Raw genomic sequence first — 15,364 nt, 5'->3', positions numbered from 1 at the left:
ACAGTGCCTGAAGAAACACCAGGGGCCTCAGCGTCTTGCTGTGACTGAAGGTGCATTTCTGCTCTGAAGAATGGAGGTCAACCCTTCTTTCCCTGAAGCTCTGTCTATCCACTCTATCAGTCCTGCCTCCTCCTCATCTCTCTCCCCTTTACTATGCACCCTGTGGACTGGAAGTTTCAGGTTTGTTCTGTAGGTAAAAGACAGCAGTGCTCAAACCTGACTGAGTGCAGTTGAGAAAGGAGAAGAGTGGACTGAGAGACAGGTGGGGGTGGGGGATAAAGGAGAAAGGAAGCATGAGGCGTAATAAAAACAAAATGTCCACATCCCAGAGCACGATTTCCTTGATAGGCCAGCACCCTTTGTTTTAACTTAACTTGCAATGAGAATGCACTGAAGGGTGTGTCGCAAAGGGCCAGATCACGTGTGGAATCAGCTGACACCCAAGCAAATAAAATATGTGTGCAACTTTGGCCCAGTTCACTGGAGGAGAGAAGAAGTCTACAAGGACCCATCAATTTCCTGCCTGCAGTGAGGACAGACAGCATGAGCACAGTCGGAAAAGTAAGGAGAAGATCTGTTGGAAATATATTCTCACTGATATAAGAACAAGATGCAGAGAAAAAAAATAACAGGCCCTGATATGCTGTAGTGCAGAAGGTACACAGGGTTATGGTGTAGCTTAACTGCTACTAAATATCTTTAACAAGAGGGTATAGAATCTGGGTTTGTGAATGTCTTTATTTCCTTACTAACTCTGCAGGACAGGGAACTTATTCCAAGTCTATGGTGACTGCTTTGCAAACAGAAAGTTTTTTAAGAGGTCTTTTATCGAAAGGCTGTCTTTATCATAAGATACCAATGATGTGCTATTCTTTGTAATCATATTCTATTATGAACACAGAAAAGTTAAATCTAACACACATTTCATACAAGGAATTTGATTGGGGGAACTTAGTACTGTCCCCATAGCCTTTAGATAAAATTTCTGACAAGAGATGGATTGATTTGAAAGCATTAGAGGCATTCATAGTAAGATTATGTTACCGTGCAAATTGTGATTTGAAGGGTCCATTACTGCACAACTCACAAAAAAAGAAACCAGTCTTAGGTATAGAAATCAGTTCTACAGAAAAATTTCTACAGAAATTCTATAAACAGTCTCTTTCCTGTTTAAAACATCCAGAGTTTATGGAAAATTAATTCTAATATAAATCGAATTGGTTGTTACTACTAAGAATACATACACATGGTACTGAGTTTCCCACAAAATCACACTCACTTGTTCAATCTGTTTAGGGTACCGTAATAACAGCAAGCAAGTCGATCGGTATAATTAATTGATTCATGCTATCTAATTGCTAAACTATAGAAGCCTGTGTTTCTGTTGGCACAGAGGCAATTTTAGGAGTGGGTTAAAAGTCCAACAGCTTAGAGTGAGAACTGGATGTCCGATGCTGCAGAAGTTTCTGCTTGCACTGCGTGGCAAGATTCCTTATTTTTATCCCAATTCGCTTTACACTGGTTGTGTTCAGTGTGGCAAATTACATCTCAAAGGAAAGCAGTTAGGAAAGAAAGTTGAACTGAAAGTTCTAACTGAAAAAGTGAATAGAAAATCGGGAATTCATACAGCAAAAATGTAAATCAGCCATATCAATCAAACAACAGTTGAGGGAACAGAGAAACCAGTCTTAGGTACAGGAATCAATAACAGCACTATGATGCTATTTAGTCTATTTTAGTCGGCCTAGAACAGCAAAATAATAATGTAGCCAGGTATGGTAGAATATCCCTGAAATCTTGAGACTAGGAAGGCCAAGACAGAAGGGTCTCTAAGCTTAAGGCCAGCCTGGGCTGCTTATTAGAATATTTGTTTCAGAAATTCCAAGCCTGGGGGTTAACTCTGTGATAGAGCACTTGCCTAGAACGCACAAAGTTCTGGGTTCTGTCCTCAGTGCTTGAAAAATGAATAATTATAATTTAGAATTAAATATATGCCCAACAATTGCACATAAACAGTCTTTTTTGGGAACAGTACCCGTGACATCCAGAAAACAAACCAACAAGTAAGCACTTAAAACATGGGGCAGTGTGACTTGATGGCACCCGCACCACTTCAACTCTGTGTTACAATCACGTGCATTCTCCTATGCTATCACACATTTTTAAAGGTATTTTTTTAACCCTTTGTAAATCAGAGGTGTCTGTTTCCACTTACTGGGTGGTGGTAACACTTACTGGGTGGCAGAGCTGGGGACAGATGATATATATATATATCATCTAATTTATATATATATAAATTAGAAAGGACACATTGCCGTGATCTCGTTGGAGCTGAAGTAACCCTTCGCCTTCCAGGTAATCAGGTGCAAAGCTGCCGTGCTATGGGAACCTCACAAGCCCTTCGTCATCGAGGACATAGAAGTCGCACCCCCCAAGGCCCATGAAGTTCGCATTAAGGTGACCGCCCTTCTCAACTCCTGTAAAGTTAGGTTTGAAAAACTTGGAAAATACCCCATGGCCACATCCAGAAATCCACTAACAGCCCCTTTCATGTACTTAATTAATTTGCTGCTAAGGCAAGCTATCAATAACAAATGCCCAAGGTTTGAAGTTACTAAAAAGTATGTTTAACATAATCCCAGTGTTTTTTTAGATGTGTATGTGTTTATGAAGTGCTAAACATCTTGAGTCCAAGCCCAATTTGTATTCATCTTGGTGCTAATGTCCTATTTCTACTTGTGCAAAGCAGCATTCATTTCTATGTATTGCATAAAATACATTTTCTGGGCCACTTACTACACAGGATTGATAATTGGCTCTTAATCCGTTTAATTGGGAAAAGGTAGACTAAAACCCTGGGGAATTTTGGGCTTAAACGAAATCTTTGGCATTTGGAAGCTGTAGGGATTGTTAGCACACTCCACGGGAGCACGATTTCAGACGAATAGGTGTGTGAAACTGTCACAGTCGCAAACTTGGTTAGCTGAACTTTACCTTTAATCCACAGATGGTGGCCACTGGAGTCTGCCGCTCCGACGATCACGTGGTTAGTGGAACCCTGATCACACCTCTTCCTGCAGTTCTAGGCCATGAGGGAGCTGGCATTGTTGAGAGCATTGGAGAAGGGGTGACCTGTGTGAAACCAGGTACATAATCCACCCTCGGGGCTTGTGTTTCGGTTCTGATCTCAAGAGCATACCTCCCAAGAGAGAACATTGAGGAAGTAGGAGACAAAAAACTCACATGAAGTCCCAATTGGCCAGGCCATAGAAGGCTTCCTCTGCCTCCTCCTCCCGGCATGCCTCAGTCCTGTTACATCCAAGGATATCTTTTCTCTTTCAACATCTGTTTATCTCCTAGATGTCAGGCATCGAGTCAGAGTCTCCTATACAAAGATCAGGAGGCATGGTGCCCATAGGGTGGAGTTTATAATCTGCTATCTTTTACTTTAGTGTTCCTGAGCACTGTGGACTGTCAAGACCTGGTCAGACCTACGAAAAGTACCCGGGGCAAAAAAGTGCGGGTCCAGTTTCTGAGTGTCTAGAAACACAGAAGCTGTTCTGTGCTGAGTGCAGAGAAGCGACGGCGTTCCCTACTTGCAGGACGCCCGCCATTTTAACCACACACTGGGACCACACGATGGCTTCCTCTTCTCCTATATGCTCTTCCTTTATGAATACAGAGAAAATAAAATATAAGAGGATACTTCAGAGGGAAAAACATAGCCAAAGGCCTTCAAACCCAAAGACCTATCATTAATTGTGGCTGTATTGCTTTAGGCATGGTTTTACTTTGTATGTTTTCAGAGCTAAAGGGTGAACAAAACATAAAATTTCTGTGATGCCATCCCACATTAATTTTATCTATGAAATATAATGACCAAACCCTTTTTGTTGGTCCAATAACACAGGTAGCATGTTTGATTTAAAAACAAAAATTATGTTCATCCTCAAAACAGTTGCTTTAGCCAGCACAGTCAGACTTCTCTTCTAACTGACTAATCGAGTAAGTAAAAAAATAAGAAAGAACCAGTCTGGTATGAGTTAAGCTTTTATTATTTCTTTTATTTGGAAAAAAAAACTAGCAGTAGAGTGATACCTTTACTCTTCGGGTTGCTTTTCTACAGCGGATAAATCGATAACTCATGAATAATTATCTTTAAAAAAACAAAAGTCTCTTTTTATTTCCTAGAGAAAATATTTAATTCACTGATAAGAACTGAGATTTCCAAAGTAATTTGTGGCTTGTCACATTTTTATTGTACTTCCTGAAAGAAAAATAGCTACGATTGTTTTTTAAGCATTTATTTCATAACAGGAGAAGCACAATCACTTTAAAAAGCCAAAAACTGGACTGTGGAGAAATGACTCAGTGGCTCCGGGCACATCATGCCTCTTCTAGGGAATCCAACTGGGTCATTCAATCACTTGTAACTCCAGCTCCAGGGGACCCAACGCCCTCTGCTGGATTCTAAGGGCATACACACACACACACACAGCATACACACAGATACTCTCACATGCACATAGAAAAAAACTTAAACAATAAAAGGGCAAAAACTAGCTATCAAAATTCTCTTTGATTTGATCCTATGATCAAGTTTAATTTGTTTTATTTTCATTATAAAATATTGCCCATGTAGTGTTTCTTTAATCTTAGTTTTATTGTAACTATTATATCAGTTCTTGCCAAAAATCTACCAGGAAGCTAGCAACTCATTTGCAATGGAAGTGTATATTTCTTCTTAGCAGCAAGCATATCCAAGGTTTGATTAGGAGATGAACAAAGCTCCTAAGAGAAACTGAGGCACACAACAAAGTTAACTGCTGATGGGTGGAAATGGCTGGTTTCACAGTTCCCTTGTTCCCCTTTTCTCTTCAGGAATCTTCAGGCACTTTAAATGCAAACAACTAGGTGGGAAAGCAAGGACCACTGACATAGCATTGGGCCCTGTGTCCCAGTTGTTGCTTTATTGATTTCTGGACAGACATTTAAGACATTTTGTTTTTCTTCTTCTAGGAGATAAAGTCATTCCACTCTTTTCTCCTCAGTGTGGAAAATGCAGGATTTGCAAGCACCCGGAAAGCAACTTTTGTTGCCAAAATGAGTACATTTCCTATTGTCTTATTGCACAGTTGGGTGGGCACACTGGTTTTATTCTGTCTCATGTCCTTCATATGCTTGTGTTTCACCAAGCAGTCTGGAAAAGCCTCAGGGGACTTTGCGAGATGGCACCAGCAGGTTCTCCTGCAAGGGCAAACCCATCCACAACTTCATCAGCACTAGCACCTTCTCCCAGTACACCGTGGTAGACGACATAGCAGTGGCCAAAATCGATGGCGCTTCCCCACTGGACAAAGTCTGCCTCATTGGCTGTGGGTTCTCGACTGGCTATGGCTCTGCCGTCAAAGTCGCCAAGGTAGGATGGACAGTGGGCCCTGGAACCAGCTAAGTACATGTTATTGGTACCTAAAGGGAAGACATTGCTTCTGGGCTTCAGAATACTTTTGTAGAAGAGAAATACGCCCCTCAGGCCCCAGTGAGAATTCACACACACACACACACACACACACACACACACACACACACCTGAGAGAAGCAAGAAAAAGCTCTATAATAGTGTATGTCCAGTTCTAGCTTTTGCCCAAAGAGAAATCAACCTCTAAGAGAAGTTATTTGAAGTCTGTATAGCTCTTGAGCTGTAACCTTCTACATATGCTGTTGTCTGCAAATCTCTGTTATGTCCCAGCCCCAAGACTCAATGAGCAATGTGTTTTAAGGAGACAGAAACTGGCAAGCTTGACTATTTTGGACAAATGGGAGATTTTATAAAGTGGAGATGCCATCACTGGTATTTCTAAAGCAAGAACAGTGGGAATGTTTGTACTGCAGAGATAGTGTCACAGCTGTTTGTTAGTTTGTTTTTAAGTAGACCAGCATTGTTACCTAGAGCTGTCCTGCCTTCGAGGTAGAATTTTCTAGATAAGAAAATCAAGGCTTGGTGATGGGCCAGGACTTAATGGCACCATGACCCAGAGCAGCACAGTGAAGAGCCTGCCAGAGGCATGCTCTATGGTGATGGAAAGAGCCCAGCAGACAGCTGAGGGTGGGGCTGTCTCCTTTGTTATGGGGATTGTGAACAAACCTAACATTCACCAAGTCAGAGGCACGCCTTTTCCTATAGTTTCTGACAAGCCTGCCTAGAGTGCTAGAGACAGCACCAGGTTAGCTAAACTTGACTTGGTGTGATGTAATATTTCCTAAGCAAGTTCGTTAGTAGATCCTATGAGACATCAACTTATTACTCTAGGTTTCTCCCATGTCATTTCATAGATTTATTAATAGAAAAATAACCCCAAAGGAACTGGAAATAAAGAAAATTTGCCTGTTTTTTTAACATGAAAATGATGCTGATTCTGAGTTAAGAAAAAGTAAATATTTTATATATTATATATATGTATATGTACATATATATATATACATATAGAAGATATTATATTCTGTGTATTCTAAATGACTATCAAATTACAAAGCCGTGAACTCAGGTAATCACTTATTCTACAGTTGAAAAGAAACTTCACTCGTCAGTCATGATGGGTTCTGTTGGATTCTGAAGTAGCCAACGCAGATGGTTTGTCTTCTCCCAGCCTCACTTTATTCATCTGTAGCATGGCCACCCACTGAGTGGATCCCAGAAGACACAAGAGAAAGTATTAAGCAAAGTATTGACTACATTTGAGACCTCATTACTACATCTTTTCCCTTGGAAACCAAAACACACAAATACACACACACACACACACACACACACACACACACGAAGTGATGCATTTTAGGCAGTAATTTTAAAATAATTTCCCTCCCAAATGTTTGAAACAAATCCAGTAGTTATCTTTCATTTTATAAAAACTAAGATCCACAAAATACCCATGGCTTACAGCCAACCAATAGGCTGAGCATAGGGTCCCCAATGGAGGAGCTAGAGAAAGGACCCAAGGAGCTGAAGAGGTTTGCAGTGCTATAGGAGGAACAATAATATGTACCAACCAGTGCCCCCAGAGTTCCCAGGGACTAAACCACCCACCAAAGAGTACACATGGAGGAACCCATGGCTCCAGCTACATATGTAGCAGGATGGACTTTTCAGACACCAATGAGAGGAGAGGCCATTGGTCCTGAGAAGGCTCCATGCCCCAGTGTAGGGGAATGCCAGGTCAGGAAAGTGGGGTGGGGGAGTTGGTAAGCAGGGGGAGGGGGGATAGGGGGTTTTGCAGGGGAGGGTAAGGAGGAAAGGGGATATCATTTGAAATGTAAAGAAAGCAAAAAAAAAAGAAGAAGAAGTTAGAAACACTAAGATCCAGAAGGCTAAAGTTATTCATCCTAATTTTTATTGCTAGCTACTAGGGAAAGAAAGACTAGAACCTCTCTCAAATTATCTGCTGCATCTGAAACTAGAGTATGTACTGGCCATCACTTCAATCACAAGAACAGGCCTTACATTTTTCTGGGCCAGGTGGAGAGTGGCGATGTGTCCCAGAACACTTAAGAACGTTTAATGGATGAATAACAAGATAGACACTGCTAGGGGGAAGTGACACAGATGGTTGCGTCTATTAAATAGACCTAAGGCAGTCACAGCAATGAGCAGCCTGCCTTTTCCAAGTCTTGTGGCTTTAGACCTCTTAGTGCTTGTGCTGTTGTTTCACTGTCTCAGCTCGAAGGCGAGTGTCCCCTATTTGCAAGCCAAGGGTCATTGTAATCATGGATTTTAATTAATCATTGTTAAAATACAGGCCGACTTTTGTTGAAGTATTTCATTTGCTTCTTTAAAAATTCACGCATAAAGTCCCATACAGTTTACATTGGTCTCGTGTTATGTCGTCTTAAAGTTTTGTGTCCATTTCCTGTTGCTTTAAGCTAGGTATGACTTCTGGATGCTTCTCAGCCGACATCTGCTCCCAATACCCTAGTTGTGACTACTGAAAGTTAGTGAACCAAGGAGAGAGTTCATGATCGAAGGGCAGTTGGGTTACTTTTTAGTCTTCTGGAGTAACCTTGACCACTCACTCGTTTCCTTTAGTCACATTGCTTGTGTGCATGTGTAAGACATTATTGCAAAGCTCTCAAAGATGAAACTCATTTCTACTTAGAACTCAAAGATCACCTGGTACAGCTGATCTCAACTTGGGTTTTCCCACTGAAATAGGAATGAGGTTCCATTTGCAGCGATTCCAATTTAATTGAGATTAAAGAAAGAAATCTCCAGATATGTCTAATATACAGCAAATTTTGAGAACCGATGATGTGAAACTGTAACCAGAAGTAGGTTTGGCATGGGGTAGCCATGACAAAGGGCAAAGCAAGGCAATTTGTGCAGTGTGGGACATTTCCTAACAGTCCCCATTCAATCCCCTTTTTTCATTTTCTGAAAATACAGGTGACCCCAGGCTCCACCTGTGCCGTGTTTGGCCTTGGAGGTGTTGGTCTGTCTGTCATCATTGGCTGTAAAGTAGCAGGAGCATCCAGGATCATTGCTGTGGATATCAACAAAGACAAGTTTGCGAAGGCCAAAGAGTTAGGTGCAACTGAGTGCATCAACCCCAAAGACTACAGCAAACCCATCCATGAAGTCCTCCAGGAGATGACCGACGGAGGGGTGGACTTCTCATTCGAAGTCATCGGCCACCTTGACACCATGGTGTGTACTGTGGCAAGCCTTGAGATCTGTCCTGCCCTCTAGAATACTCTAGGTAGCCAAATAGAAATCTCATGTAGAAAGCTATTTTAAGAGTGGTAATTTTCTATTTCCTGTTTCCTGCTCAGATTGCTTAATTCACTGCTCTGATAAGCCTTTCATTTTGCCAGTTCTACAAACTTGGCTCAAATAGTAATAGTCCTTTAATGCAGGGAAGCTTTTAATTGGGACACTGTAAATTAACTTACTGATTTTCTGTAAAAATTAGTTCATTGAGCAGGTTTGAATACAAATTCTGGTCTCAAATGGATGAATATGATTTTCTTCCCCATTCTTAATATTATTTAATATTTAGAATTAAATATTCTGAAAAGCATTTTTAAGTATCATTGTATGGCCAAAAGGAATAATGAACAATTTGGGCCAAGGATTATTTTATTAACATACAACATGTAGAGGGAAGCGACTGGTTTATACATCACCAATTTGCTCTCATCTCAGAGATAGCACAGGGCTGGACGTTGCAAACTCCCAGATCTGCATGTTGTAGGAAATACCTTTTAAAAATGAATTAACAGATGATGCTGGCACACCCCCTAAATTTAAGAGATACGTTTTTATAGGATTGCTTATGGTCTACACAAGACAGTGCATATAAACTACTCACGTCACCACAGAGCCACCTGCCATGTGGTACATGCGCAGTGAAGGTTAGCTGAGAATAGTGATAAGAAATACTATGGTCAGGGCTGGAGAGATGACTCAGCAGTTAAGAGCACTGACTGTTTTTCCGAAGGTCCTGAGTTCAAATCCCAGCGACCACATGGTGGCTCACAACCATCCTTAATGAGATCTGATGCCCTCTTCTGGTGTATCTGAAGACACCTACAGTGTACTTACATATAATAATAAATAGAGTTTTAAAAAAAAAAGAAAGGAAATATTATGGTCAAGCTTAGAGTATGGAATACAAACTCTAAGCTTGTATAGTTGCAGATGTCATCCTTCACTAAACAATAGTTCTCCAGTTACATTCTCACCTAACCAAAGACTTCTAGAACTCTACTGAGAATTATTCCCAGGGACCTAAGAAGTCGCCATTAGCAAAGTCTTGGCAGAGTTGGTGACAGAATAGGTGTGGCATCCTGAGAGTGATGGCTTTTTATCCTTGAACTGTGACAAGATGCCATAGATGGTAAAAGACCCAAGAGCACAGCGCCCCCTCTCTGCATGGAGAGAAGCTTCCAAGTCCAGTTTCCAGCTCTCCCAGGAGCACGGCTCTCCCCGGAGCCACAGCTCTCCCCGGAGCACAGCTCTCCCAGGAGCACGGCTCTCCCCGGAGCACAGCTCTTCCCAGAGCACAGCTCTCCCAGGAGCACAGCTCTCCCCGGAGCACGGCTCTCCCCGGAGCACGGCTCTCCCCAGAGCACGGCTCTCCCCGGAGCACGGCTCTCCCCAGAGCCACAGCTCTTCCGTGGCTCACTGGCAGTCTTCCGATTTGCTCCTCTTAAGCTGGGTCGTCCATTGACTTGAAGAGCCAAAAGTCTGATAACCACCTGTTCTGGGGACATCTAGTTTCTAAACATCATCTTGCAAAATCAAAAGGCCAGTCATGTATCTTCAAGGATTCTAAATGATTTTTACTACAGAATGTGTTTTAAACAAACAAACAAAAACCCAAACTAAAGAAAACTACCTATTGAAAGGCAAAAACTTCCCAGATGTCTACAGCTGTAGAATAATATAAAACTATGGCATAACCACTTAAATCATGCCCATTCTTAATGTAAGCACCAGAGGAGGGGCTCATTAAAAGAGAATTTGACAAATGGTCAAGAGACTACTTTTGATGATGTCATCATTATATCTTCTTCACCATTAAATTTCTGGCTCAGAGTACTAGTTTAAAAATACTCCTTACTAGATAAATGAAAAGTGAATTAACCAGTTCATCGGTTGCCTGAGAGTTATGAGATAGAGAAGCAATATTCTCCTTTGAGAACCAGACTTTACATGCTCACGATGACACTTGCTCCTTTAAGGAGGAATTAAATAGATAAATTAATTCATTCACTCTTTTATTTAAAAAAAAATCTTCAGTATGTTTCTCTGTATTGCCTGAAACTGCATAGTGAGGAGAGACCACAACAGAATCTATTTTAACTGTTCATTTTTATTCCAGACTTCTGCCCTGTTAAGCTGCCATGCGGCTTGTGGTGTGAGCATCATTGTAGGGGTGCCTCCTAACGCCAAAAGCCTCTCAGTGAACCCCATGTTGCTGCTGCTGGGACGCACCTGGAAAGGAGCAATATTTGGCGGTACGTATTTACGGCCACACGTATGTCAAGATGGACATGTATGTATGTGGAGGCCAGAGGACATTGGATGTCATTACTTAGGAGCCATCTGCCATGCTCTTTGAGACAGGGCATCACAGTGGCCTGCAGCTCACTGTCAGGCTAGCCGGGCTGGCTGGAACCACTGGTTTCCTCTCTCCAGAGCGGGAATTACAAGCATGCCCACAACCAGATCAGCTATTTGGTCAGTTGGTTGTTCTTGTTTTGTTTTGTTATTCTGAAGATCAAACTCAGGTGGAAGAACTTTACTGACTGTGCCATCCATCTCTTCAGCTCTGAGGATCAAATTCTTAACTTATTTCAGAATTTCTTCCCTTTTATAAAAGAAAAGAAGGTCAGATTTTTAGAAAGCAAAACAATTTAAAAACATGAAAAATTACGGTTCTCTCTAAGTAAGAACTAATGCAGGAAATCCTAAGACAAGCTTCCTTGTGTCGCCATAAACTAGCCAGGGCTTTTTCTGGCTCCTTCTACATGTGTCATTGTGAGATCCCCCAAATTCCTCATAAGACACAGGAAACCCAAGGCAGAAATAGTTCGTGCCTACACTCATGAAAATAGTTCATGCCTACACTCATGAAAATAGTTCATGCCTACACTCATGAAAATAGTTCATGCCTACACTCATGACCTAGGTTTGAACAGCTCCTTACTTTGAGTATAAATATCTGCAATATACTTTCTCTAGGAAAGAACTAATAAGCCACCTTCATTAGGCAGAGACCATGGTTTATCAGGGTGACATACTATAAAAAAATGTTAATGAAATGGAGGATGCAGACCTCTGGGTCTGTGCCTGAGATGGAAGCCTGGAGACGACTGTACTTCCCTGAACTCTAGTTTCCCTGGAAAGTCTGCTGTCTGATGCTCTTGCCTGTCCCCGCCCCCACTCTCACCCTCAGCTGGGTCTCTGCTGTCTGATGCTCTTGCCTGTCCCCACCCCTGCCCTCAGCTGGGTCTCTGCTGTCTGATGCTCTTGCCTGTCCCCACCCCTGCCCTCAGCTGGATGTCATGGAGATGCTGTTCTCCTTTCAGGGTTGAAGAGTAAAGATTCTGTCCCTAAGCTTGTGACTGATTTCATGGCTAAGAAGTTTCCGTTGGACCCGTTAATCACCCATGTTTTACCTTTCGAGAAAATAAATGAAGCATTTGACCTGCTTCGTGCTGGAAAGAGGTAAGCTTTGAGATTATTTTTATGGCAGAGGAATTGGCTAACAGAAAATGGAGACGTGGAATGAGGCTATAAACAGGGTGCCTGGCTTCGGTCACCAGTTTGGCTCTGTGCACAGGTATAGGACCCAGGACTATTTGCAAACCTAGACATTAGTTTTCACAGTTCCTAAAACTGACAGAATGTGGTAGTCCACCTTGTAGTGTTGCCGTTTAGGATGAGGCTTAAATGAGATAATAATGCCTGAAAAGCTCCTATAAAGTACATGGTAAGTAGAGAGGAGGACATGCCTGTTGTCGCCCATTGTTATCTTCTTACACGGGGATCCAGGCTTTCGATGTTATTTAACAATGCTAAGCTAGAACTAGAATCAAAATAGCGGTCACATCAGGATGTGACTTTGAGTTTAGTGTGAGTTTAGAGCTGGAGAGAACACAAGAGTGGTCAGAAAGGTAGATCACTCACCTACTTGACCTTGGACATGGCATGGTTGGGAAGCCGGGTAGATTTTCTCAGAGACTCGTAACACATGCTTTCCTCACTCATATGGGGACTGTCTTCTGTTTTGTATTTCAGTATCCGCACCGTCCTGACGTTCTGAGACCATACGGGCGCCTTCCCGTGCACCAGTTTCTGACCCCTCCACTCGGCCGAATCAAGCACCAGACACATCACAGCCTTAATCTTGCTCTTTAGAGACACAGCCAATAAAGTACTGTGTAAGCTTTCCTCAAGAAACTGAACTTTCTGTGAAACCTATTTCATCCACATGTGTAAAATCCCATCGGGAGTTATCACACCTCGGCTGGGGAAGTGTAGGGTAGCAAATCATCCTTCTTCTTTGATCGACTTAGATCGTCTTTCCTACTTGGGACAGTGTGTGCCTTGTTGACATCTTGCATTCGTTTCTCTTTGGAAGGTCAGTCACCGACACTCAGCGGAGCAGATAGATCTTTCTACCCCAATGCACATGAATGCCCTGTGTGCTCAGTCTTCCAGCCACAGCCTCCCCACCGTCTGAACGCCCTTCTTTATGAAATGCATGAGTGTGCAGTAAAACCCACAGCAGACCAATGGACGGAGCTGGGCTGGGAACTGGAGAATCTCTGTCTTAGCAACTAAAAGGGAACATCACACGGGGCCACTCTGCTCCTACACTCTTTCGTAGACCATGACTATAGAATTGTTCCCGTCCATAAAAGCCAGTCTGAAATAACAACTCGACACCTCCAGAAATAGTACAGTGGGGGATGGGAAGGGGGGAGAGCAATGGGCTGAGGATTGTACCCGTGGTGGACAACGGGCAGCTGCAAGAATAGAGAGCCAGGCCACAGGTGTGAGGACATTACTCCAGAGGTGAAGAAAAGAAACACTGACATTTGATCATTTCTTACTTCCGCTGAACAGTCATTGTTACCCCTGTGCTGTTATAACCATTACTGAGAATTCCCTTCAAATATTAAAGTAACAGCATTATCCAGACATGTTAAATACCATCTGCCAAATATCTACCAATATTCAAGAAGTATATCATTGCATTAAAAAAGAGAAAAATGGCAAGATAAGTATAATAGATGGGGTTTAGCTAGGGTTAAATACTCTTCCGAGAAGGTGTGTGTGCACTTGTATGAACAAGTATGTGGACTTTTGGAAATGCACATGCACCTGCATGAACAGGTATGTGGACTTGAGGAGATGTATGTGTCCATGTATGAATAGGTATGTGGACTTGAGGAGATGCATGTATACAAGTATGAACAGGTATGCGAACCTGAGATGCATCTGTACCTGTATGAGTAGATATATGGACCTGAGATGCATGTGCACCTGCATGAACAGGCATGTGGACTTGAGATGCATGTATACATGTATGAACAGGTATGTGGACTTGAGGAGATGTATGTGTACATGTATGAAAATATATGTGGACTTGGCTTGCTTATTTCATTCACCCAAAGTTCAGGATCAGAAAAGTCTTTGTGGCACTGCTATAATTATGAAGAGAACCCAGAGGTTTCTCAATATCTCACAAGACTGAGTCAGAGCAACCTTAATTAGAGAGTGAGAAAGAACTGGTTTCCGCACCTCAGCTGCTCCTTCAATTATCCAGCATGTCAGCAAGTAATACGGCAAACTAATAACCGGCAAAGCAGGTCAGACAGATCACCAGATAGTGTGTGTGTGTGTGTGTGTGTGTGTGTGTGTGTGTGTGTGTGTGTGTGTGTGAAGTCAGAGGTCAACACTGACTATCCTCACTATCCTCATTCACTGATCCATGAGCCCTACACCTCTGTCACTCCCACGAATCCCTCACTCTCTGACTCTTCCCATATCCTCTTCTCCTAAAATCATGACCCCTCTTTCAATGTTGCTCCTCATACACATGTTAATATCTTAGTCAGGGTTTCTATTGTGATCAGACGTCATAACCAAAAGCAACTTGGTGAGGATGGGTTTATCTCAGCTTACAGTTTCACTTCACAGTCTTTCACTGAGGGAAGCCACGGCAGGAACGCAAACGGAACAGGAGCCTGGAAGCAGACTGAAGCAGAGACCGCGAAGGGATGGGGCTCATTGGCTTGCTGCCCATGGCTTTCTCAGAAGGATTTCTTAGAGAACCCAGGACCACCAGACTAGAGATAGCATCACCCACAATGAGCTTATATTCCCCACATCAATTGCTAATTAGCAATTGCTAATTGCTAATTAAGAAAATTCCTGGGCTGGAGAGATGGCTCAGCAGTTAAGGGCACTGACTGCTCTTCCGAAGGTCCTGAGTTCAAATCCCAGCAACCATATGGTGGCTCACAACCATTTGTAATGAGATCTGATGCCCTCTTCTGGTGTGTCTGAAGAAAGCTACAGTGTAGTTAGATACAATAATAAATAAATCTTTAGACTGGAGCAAACAGAGGTCCTGAATTCAAATTCCCAGAAACTACATGATAGCTCACAACCATCAGTACAGCTACAGTGTACTCATATATACATAAAAAAACTAACTAAATAAATAAATCTTAAAAAAAAATTCCCTACAGACTTGCCTTTAGGTCAGTCTTATGGAGGCATCTTTTCAATCAAAAGTCCTTCTTCCTGAATGACTCTAGCTTCTGTCTGGTTGATGCAAACCAGGCAACACAT

At 42.3% G+C, this 15,364-nt stretch overlaps 1 protein-coding gene across 2 annotated transcripts; it reads left to right on the top strand.

Annotated features, from left to right (window-relative positions):
• The first annotated feature begins 446 nt into the window (after positions 1 to 446).
• On the top strand, positions 447 to 12,961 carry Adh1c (alcohol dehydrogenase 1C (class I), gamma polypeptide). Of its 2 annotated transcripts, none has more exons than XM_052179147.1 (9): positions 447 to 561; positions 2,356 to 2,457; positions 3,008 to 3,146; positions 5,020 to 5,107; positions 5,200 to 5,419; positions 8,438 to 8,698; positions 10,878 to 11,013; positions 12,088 to 12,226; positions 12,800 to 12,961. In XM_052179147.1, exons 1-9 carry the CDS (start codon positions 544 to 546, stop codon positions 12,822 to 12,824), a joined length of 1,128 nt encoding a protein of 375 aa, XP_052035107.1. In that variant the 5' UTR covers positions 447 to 543; the 3' UTR covers positions 12,825 to 12,961. The 2 variants fall into 2 exon arrangements, with proteins under 2 accessions (XP_052035107.1, XP_052035106.1); XM_052179146.1 differs by having other exon boundaries at positions 5,197 to 5,419.
• The last annotated feature ends 2,403 nt before the right edge of the window (positions 12,962 to 15,364 follow it).

Source organism: Apodemus sylvaticus, chromosome 4 (genome assembly GCF_947179515.1).
Source record: "Apodemus sylvaticus chromosome 4, mApoSyl1.1, whole genome shotgun sequence".
In the NCBI taxonomy this organism is placed as follows: Eukaryota; Metazoa; Chordata; class Mammalia; order Rodentia; family Muridae; genus Apodemus; species Apodemus sylvaticus.
The sequence above is the reverse complement of the archived record's forward strand: the minus strand, read 5'-3'. Positions and strand labels throughout refer to the sequence as shown.

What these genes read in the sequence shown, in the direction of transcription:
- Adh1c (XM_052179146.1), top strand. An exon ending in GGTGACCTGTGTGAAACCAG is followed by an intron (nt 3,147 to 5,019) that starts GTACATAATCCA and finishes TTCTTCTTCTAG; the next exon opens with GAGATAAAGTCATTCCACTC. An exon ending in CTGCTTCGTGCTGGAAAGAG is followed by an intron (nt 12,227 to 12,799) that starts GTAAGCTTTGAG and finishes TTTGTATTTCAG; the next exon opens with TATCCGCACCGTCCTGACGT.